The 8,038-nt window shown below is 31.6% G+C and overlaps 1 protein-coding gene across 1 annotated transcript; it reads right to left on the bottom strand.

Moving 5' to 3' along the window:
- Positions 1-259: 259 nt before the first annotated feature.
- On the bottom strand, positions 260-5,971 carry LOC18034843. Its single transcript, XM_006423716.2, has 10 exons — positions 5,394-5,971; positions 4,642-4,711; positions 3,679-3,803; positions 3,247-3,355; positions 3,049-3,112; positions 2,901-2,956; positions 2,653-2,760; positions 1,472-1,621; positions 849-1,019; positions 260-681 (listed from the first exon to the last, which is right to left on the bottom strand). The coding sequence occupies exons 1-10, from the start codon at positions 5,627-5,629 to the stop codon at positions 448-450; spliced, it is 1,323 nt and encodes a 440-aa protein (XP_006423779.1). The 5' UTR covers positions 5,630-5,971; the 3' UTR covers positions 260-447.
- Positions 5,972-8,038: the final 2,067 nt, after the last annotated feature.

Genomic DNA, 8,038 nt, shown 5'->3' with positions numbered 1-8,038 from the left:
TAGGCTTCATAAAACACTTTTGCTTCCATTGAAATCATCCACTTAAGATTTATGAGTATAATCAGTTTATTTTAATACAGGGCATCATTTAATAATTTTGTTATTCTTCAAATTATCCATTCAAGATCTATGACTATATTCAAATTATTTTCATCTTTACTTTAGTACTAAACTTTATGGAATACTTCTACTTTCGTCCAATTCAGACTATTTCCAGGTTAGAGAGAAAGAGATCATTGCACAACCAAGAAGAAAGATGTGCCACAATAACTCCAAACTGCTGGAGTTTAATTTGTTTCGCTTGTGCAATTAAGAGTTCATTGATATGACAGAAAATAATATACATAGAAGAGTGTATGCATAGCAATTCTGTCTTCGTATCCTAGTCGCTGTAGCCTTTTTCTTAGTAACTTTTCTGTATACCATCACTTGGTGATATTAACCCCATCATGGCCTAAGAAGTTTTGTACTTCTATTTGAAGCCATCCAAGATGAGATCACATCCACAAGATGTTCTATGTCCTTGGATATATCTGCACGAAGAATCCTTGAGTCTACACCAAATGAGTTGCTAACTTCTTTGGTGATTGTTTCCCATGGGGTACCTATAGTCAGATTGGCAATCAGCTCACTTCCACGGTTTACTGCATCTGCCATTGCAGGAGGAACATCTGGAAGAGCCTGAAAAATGGATATAATATTTAAGATGTTTGCTTCTTTCACCAAAAAATGGACGTAATCAGTACACCCTCCCCAGATTTGCAGATATTGCATGAGAATCATCTTCAACAATTGAATGGTTCAAAGCCATAGAGATTTAGTTCACTGAATATTTGGTGCAAAGATACCTGCTGCAGAGGAAGCCCGTGGTCTCCTGGCAACATGCGAATTGACATATCTAGCATTGAACTTATCGCTGAATCTGAGCTAAGCACCTGAGCTAGAGTTGAAGTTTCATCAATTGAATCATCCTTAAACTTTATGAGAAGATTCCTCGATATGCCGTAGTATGACTTGATCTGAAACAGGTATGAAGCATAAATCACAGAGAAGCATACAAGATTTCAGAAAGAAAAATGTAGTTCTAAAACAGATGTGATTTACGGCAATCATTTTCAAGCTATTAACAAAAATGCCATCTTAAGAATCTTCTGCAAACTTATGAATGCCCACCATCAAGATGCCATGTGTTAAAATACATCTCATCACCAAAAATGCCATACATTCACCATCACATATCGTACATGGTTACATGATATAATACCAGATGATTGATCATACTTTAAAGAGTTGAATTCAATTCTTGTAGATACCGAGAAATTGAGATAGTTCATAATGGGCAATCATGTTGTTGACGAAGTAATTTAAGTCAAACAAGCAAGAAACATTAGGAAATTCTAACAGAGAAAATATATCAAGAATAAAAGATAAAAATTAACTTGCAGTGTAGACAGTTAGAGACTTAACATACAAGTCGTCGAGTTTCTTCAGGTTTTGGGGTAAATTCTTCTCTTCCCTTAACTAAGTCCATGTACAGAGGAGGGAGTTGCTCAACCAAAGGAAGAACTTGCTTCATAATTGGGGGACTAAGGTTTTCTAATTGCTTTAAAGTCATCTCAGCCTGCAAGTATTCATTAAAACAAGTAACCGGTGAGAAATTGTTAGTAGTTAGCAGACCCAGTATGAATAGCAGTTGAAATGCAACAGAAAATAGAAGATGTGTTGAGGAAAATTGGGGAAAACAAAGCAGGTAAAAATATCATACAGTAAATACCGTGAAGAGGAACACTTGAGATCAACCTAATAAATCGCCACTTAAAATTTGAAGAGACAGTCCTAAACAAGAACAATAAGATCTCAACAAGAACCAAACCATTGCACGAATCCAGGAGCCATAACACTGGTTTTATAACATTCAGAAGAAGCATCTCAGGGAGTCGAGTGTTATAAAAGTCCAATTTGTGAGTTAATCTATCATATAGTCACAATCAAACAGACCATACCTGCTCAGCTAGAACATGTAGCCCTAAGTGAGGCTCAAAATTTAATGCATTCCGAAAAGGGTACTGACAGATGACAGGGTCAATCCTTGCGGTGAACAAACAATTATGAACAGATAATGAGGTTAAGGATGATACTTTATAGGATAGTAAATAAATTGGCCAGATAGAAGTAGAAGCATCATAAGACACATTAAACTGTCTGGGAAAATGTAGACTAGACAAAGGAGACAACTAAAGGATGAATCAGAGCAAGCATAACTAAAATAGCATCAAAATGTGAAAGCCAGGCACACGGTATTGCAAGCTGGATCTAATGCCATTATTAAGCGGAAAACTTTAGGAAGGGGGTGGGACAAGCCTCCTACTGATTGCCATTGAAACAGAGAGAAACTAAGACACAAAACTGATATAAAGGAGCTCAATGCTTTAACAAAAGTTTACATTTACTAAAATGATAAACCAAATAGAGGAGCAGAATACCATAGAAGGTAAACACATGTCTTTATAAATATCTTAATCAAAGATCACTAGACGGCCTTTAGCATGAAAAATACCCAAAAATAAAAATTATAATAAAAAAACTAAAATAATGCCTGATAAACAATTCTAAATTTCTTCACAAAAAGGACCTGGTAACTTTGATTCTCACCCCAAGCCGAACTGTTGGAGATGATGCAATTTGCGATAGAAGGGGTCCAATGCTTTGGGCCATTGGGACAAAAACAGGTGAGAACAAAGGAATAGCTACACTTGCCTCCTGCAAAAACAAGGAGAAATTAATTCACCATTGAATCATTAATATAAATCGTGTAAAATAGTAAATATCTTAGGACAACAAATAGGTTGCAAAAAGCCAGAAATATCAATTAGCAGCAGGTAGGAGAAGAATTCAGGTACCCTGTTGTTGAAAGCCATTAATATATTTCCAGTTCTAGGCACAGCATACCTTGATCCTGATGACAGACAAGCCATCAGTCAAATAAATTGCAGCAAATAAAAGTGATTTCACCTTAAAAGACTGTAATATAAAATGATATTGGCATACCAATTAGGAGGTGGATTACAGATCCCAAAGAATGACCAATGCCAAAAGTAGGAAGATCTTGTACCTGCACAATAAAGCATCTTTGAGCTAGTCACCTCCAAAATTTAATATTGATTATTTGTTTAATTCTGAGGTGACTACAGGGCCACAAGCCTTAAAAAAGAAAAATAGTTCCATAGATGATAGATCGAAACTCACCGTTTCTTGTAAGAATCGTAAACACCTATCAGCTTTGAGTTGAACCTCGTCTGCAATGTAGAAGTAATCAAATCCACTTGCATATGGTGTTGCAATCACCATAATACCCCTAGATAACGCCAAAAAAAGAAAAAGAGTTAAATATTTACTTCATTTTATCCTCAACAATGCATGATCAAACCGTCAGTAATAAAAAGAGGTTAAATGGTAAATCAGAACCCTCAAATAACAACTGGACATCACAAAATGATGCACTCCATAGAAGTATTTCTACTTGCGGAAAGAATTTTGATGCACAGGATTTTGCAGTCTACAACGTAAACTATAACCAGTAACAAACAGAGTCTAACAGATTATAACCACTAGCAGCTGCATAGATTATTTGATGATCATTGCAGATAAACAACCTTTCTATCTGATAAGCCAACTCACTTTTCTGAAAGACGCTCAAGAAATAAACGGTATGTCAGCTGAGGGGCTGCTCCAACAAATATACCACCAATGAAATGGACCACTGACCAGGGTTTTGAGCTTCTTGGTTTCAGAACCCATGCTCCCTGGATGTTATAACGATGAGCTTGTTAAATAAAGTTTATAGGGAACACCTGTTTAGATAAAAACAGAAAAATTCAAAAGAAAGGCAGATATTTTTCTGATTATATGCAATTCCTGTTTGAAACAAATGTGAACATTGTCACTAAGTTTTGAACCCATGAAAATTTTTATTGACTTTCGTATATGATATTCAGCATGAATTGTCCTTCCAAAAATTTCTACAAGAACCTAAAGTGAGTTGATATGGCGGCAAAAATTTTGACTTAATCTCGTGATCATCTTTTAGCAATGACTACTTTGTTTAGCAAAAAAGTTCAAATCAGCTTCTATTCCCTATTTAGCACCAATAATTTTTGTATCCCCTTCACGCAAGAGCAGTTGGGCTTCCTGAATGCCAGAATATGCAAGCCAAAATTTACGAAAGGAATCCAGATTCATAGCAAGCTATAGAAGATTAAACATAATTTTTAAGGGTGTTAATCCTGCAAGAACTGGCATTCTTCGTATTTCAGAGATGATTATGGGGAGATATTTTACATGTAATAAATAGTTTCTCTGAAACAACTGCTCAAACCTATAGTTTGAGGATAGTCAAGTCCAGGATTACTCTCCCACAATGGGTAAAAGTGTCAGGGTACAAGCAAATGGGTACCTTTCAATGGGGTGCATAGTCTCTGCAATCCACTTACATGAAAAAATACATTGACAAGTAAACAAGCTAAAAACCAAAAGGTAGTGAGCAGAAAAATAAAAGAAAAAGAAAGTTTTGACAAGTAAAAAAGCTAAAACTAGAAGGTACTATGCAGAAACATAAAAGGAAAAAAAAAGTTCAGATTACACCTCCACTTCACTCCAGTTGGCTGAACCACCCCAAGCACCTTGCGATTGCTGCACAGTCTCCGTAAGTAATCTGAAAGCACAAAAGGTTTCCACTAGATGAATAAAAAATGAAGAACACTCTCAGTTTAGCAGCTGTTTCTCAAGTATTTGTCTATATAGTGAGAGATTATTGATCTAGTCCAGGATGCTGGACTTTATTAAAGTCCAAGAAAGCTATTAAACCGTATGCCATTAAAATTAAACCTCATGGTTTAATAGCTTTCTCAGACTTTAACAAATGCAGGATCTTGAATTAAAACAAACATATATTTCTCTAGACCTCTAGTTTAAACCCAAAATATTTTACCTACTGAACAAGCTAGCACCCATATAATCCAGTTTATGGGCACAACAATAATTCGTATTCTTAAATTATATCAGAGCTATTGGTTGGCGTGGTGGAAATTCCATTTTCCCTAAGGTTGGTAGCTTTTCTAGAAGGGAAAGAAATTGAAAAATCGCCTAATTTGCAATCAATTGATTCAATATTTCCTTTTTTCAAGGATAAATTGTCCCATATTATAACACTATTAATAAGGTAAGAAAACAAAAAATGATTAATCAATCACCAATATTAATAAGGTAGATTCTATTTCATTTGTTTTTAAAGGAGCCATCTCTGTGTGTGTGTATAAACTGTCTCTCTTTTTGGTATCAAAATACCAGAACAAGCAAACAACGAAAAATAAATATAAGCGTACAGAAGAAGCAACCTCTCTATATCACGGTAAAGTTGAATTCCAGAAGAATTAGGTGGCTGGTTCCTGCCTCTATCATCATCGTAATTACAATAAATTCTGTGATTGAGTCGATGATGACGATGACGATGAAAATAACCAGAGAAGTTGCCCGATCGAATTTGAGAAATAATTGGCTTTGATTTGTATCGGCGATAACGATGATGCTGAGGCTGATGCTGATGCGGATGAATCCACAAGCAAGTAGCCATTTCTCCAGCCTCTCTCTCTTTTGTCCTTTTCTATAGCGCTTAGTCGCTTACTCTCTTTCAGAATTTATATACTCTAGCTGCAGCACAAAGAGCGGCCACTCTTAAAACTCAACTTCTGGATTCTTGAGTAGAAAAGAAAACACATACACCTCACGAAATTAGCACAGCTTCGGTTTACAAAGATTGTCTTTTGCACCCAAATTTCTTTAATGAGGGGTCTAAGTTATAACTAAATTTCATCCGGCAAATCAACTAATTTTGCTGGGACAGCATCCCTGTTTATTTTTAAATTCTCTAATCAAATCACAGGTGGTAGCATAGTTCATTTTAGATTAAAGTGAGAATTTTAAAATATAAAATCTTGAAATTAGGAGTTTGGAATAACAGTGAGAATAGATTTTTTAAGTATGAAATTGAAATTAAAATCTAATTTATGTGTTTATATTGTCTTATATTTGAGTAAATAGTTTCAAATTATAATTTTATTCTTATTTAAAAAATTATAATTTTTTATTACAAAATTAATAAAAATATATTTAAAAAATAAATTATTCATTTTATTATATTTATAAATTAATAATAATTACTAATATTCTTAACTATGTAAATCACAATTTTTTAATAATTTTAATTATGTAAATAAAAAATTATTGATAAAAACAACACAAATGAAATATTATTATTAATAATATAGTAAAAAATTAATATTTTCTTAAAATAAAATATTTATTATTATTAATTACTAACATTAAATAAATATAGTACTGTTATTTTTTAATATAATAATATTATTTTTAAATAATTTTAACTTAGAATCAATGTAAATTATTATTTTTAACTAAATATAATAATAATAATGTTATTTTTAAATAAGTTTAGTATTATTATTTTTAATAAATGTAATTTATTAAATAATATAATACTATTTAAATAAAAAATTTATTATTTATTTTATTTTATTAAATATAAATTATATTACATTTAATAAAAATAAGGGTAAAAAAGGAAGAGGGGGGAGTGGATTCACACTCCCACCTCCCTTCATGAGAGTGGGAATCCCACTCTCCACTCCAAAAAAGTGGTGAGGACCACAAAGTGGGATTCCCACTTTTCTTTTAAAATTTATAAGTAAACACTGAAGTGAGAGGAATCTATATTTCTCATTCCCACTCCAGTGAATAAACATATTATACGTCTCCGTTTGGTACAACTTTTTAGTAGAGTTTTTATCTAAAAAAATTTAGTTGTTTGATTTACTTTAATAAGTAAGTTTTTTAAATTTATGTTATGAAAAGAATAAAATAAAATTGTCAAATAAATGATAATATTATAAATATTTTAACATTTACAAACAATTTTCAATCTCTAATTCCAAAAGCCCAACATTTAAGCTTTTGCTAGTAGAAATAACCAAACAATAACAAAAATTATTATAAGAGTTTATAAGTACTTATGACCATTAGATAAGTCGTACCAAACAAGCACTAAATAACAGTAAGTCGTGATTATTTTTATTTTTGAATAAATAAGTAAAGTATAATTTAATTTTCAATAGGGATATTTCACCCATAATTCGTGTAAATCTAGCTCATTTAAAAAAAATAATTCATAAAAATTTACTTTAATTTTTAAATTTAAGATAAATTTTTTTCAAAAAATTGCTCAATTAGATCCTTCTCATAGCCAATAAATTTCATGAGATAAATAGCATAACTTTTATAGCCAATAAATTTTATAAGATATCATGAGAAAAATATATTTTCTTAGTTTAATTGAAGCTTAATAATTATATTAATGAGAGTTTATTTAGAACTATTCAAAATTTATTCTTAATTTGAAATTATTGAAAATAATGTGAAGTTTTTATAATTAATTTCTTAAAATAATCTATAAACAAAATATACGTATGTTCTAATTTTCTTTCCTTTATATAAATACTTATTAGAGTTAAAATTTAGCTTGAAATTGAGCTAGTAGATAGGCTAGCCATCTCATTGAACACCAAAACTATTAAGTTAACCCTCAACTATTTCACTAAAATTCCAAAGTTGTGTTGTAGTAACCCATGTAATTAAAAAAATTAATTACTAAAAGTCCTTTTAATTAATTTTAGCCTTGATCTTAGACCAATAATAACTACTTAATAGACTCTCTATTTGATGATCGTAATTAAAGGTAGGCCAATGATAAATTTCTTTCCTCTATAATTACATATTTATCTCTAAGTCACTATTTGTTCTAATGAACACTTTTAATATATCCATATTTGTAAATAAATTATAAATAATTTTATTGTACTTGCAAGCGCACGAATATATTATAGTATAGATTTATGGTGACGAGTGTCAATCGTACAAAGAGGTAAATTTAATCACATGTATGGTTAAATTTCTAGCTTCGTTTGTGAAT

Source organism: Citrus clementina, unplaced genomic scaffold, assembly GCF_000493195.1.
Source record: "Citrus clementina cultivar Clemenules unplaced genomic scaffold, Citrus_clementina_v1.0 scaffold_8, whole genome shotgun sequence".
NCBI classification, from domain to species: Eukaryota; Viridiplantae; Streptophyta; class Magnoliopsida; order Sapindales; family Rutaceae; genus Citrus; species Citrus x clementina.
The sequence above is the reverse complement of the archived record's forward strand: the minus strand, read 5'-3'. Positions and strand labels throughout refer to the sequence as shown.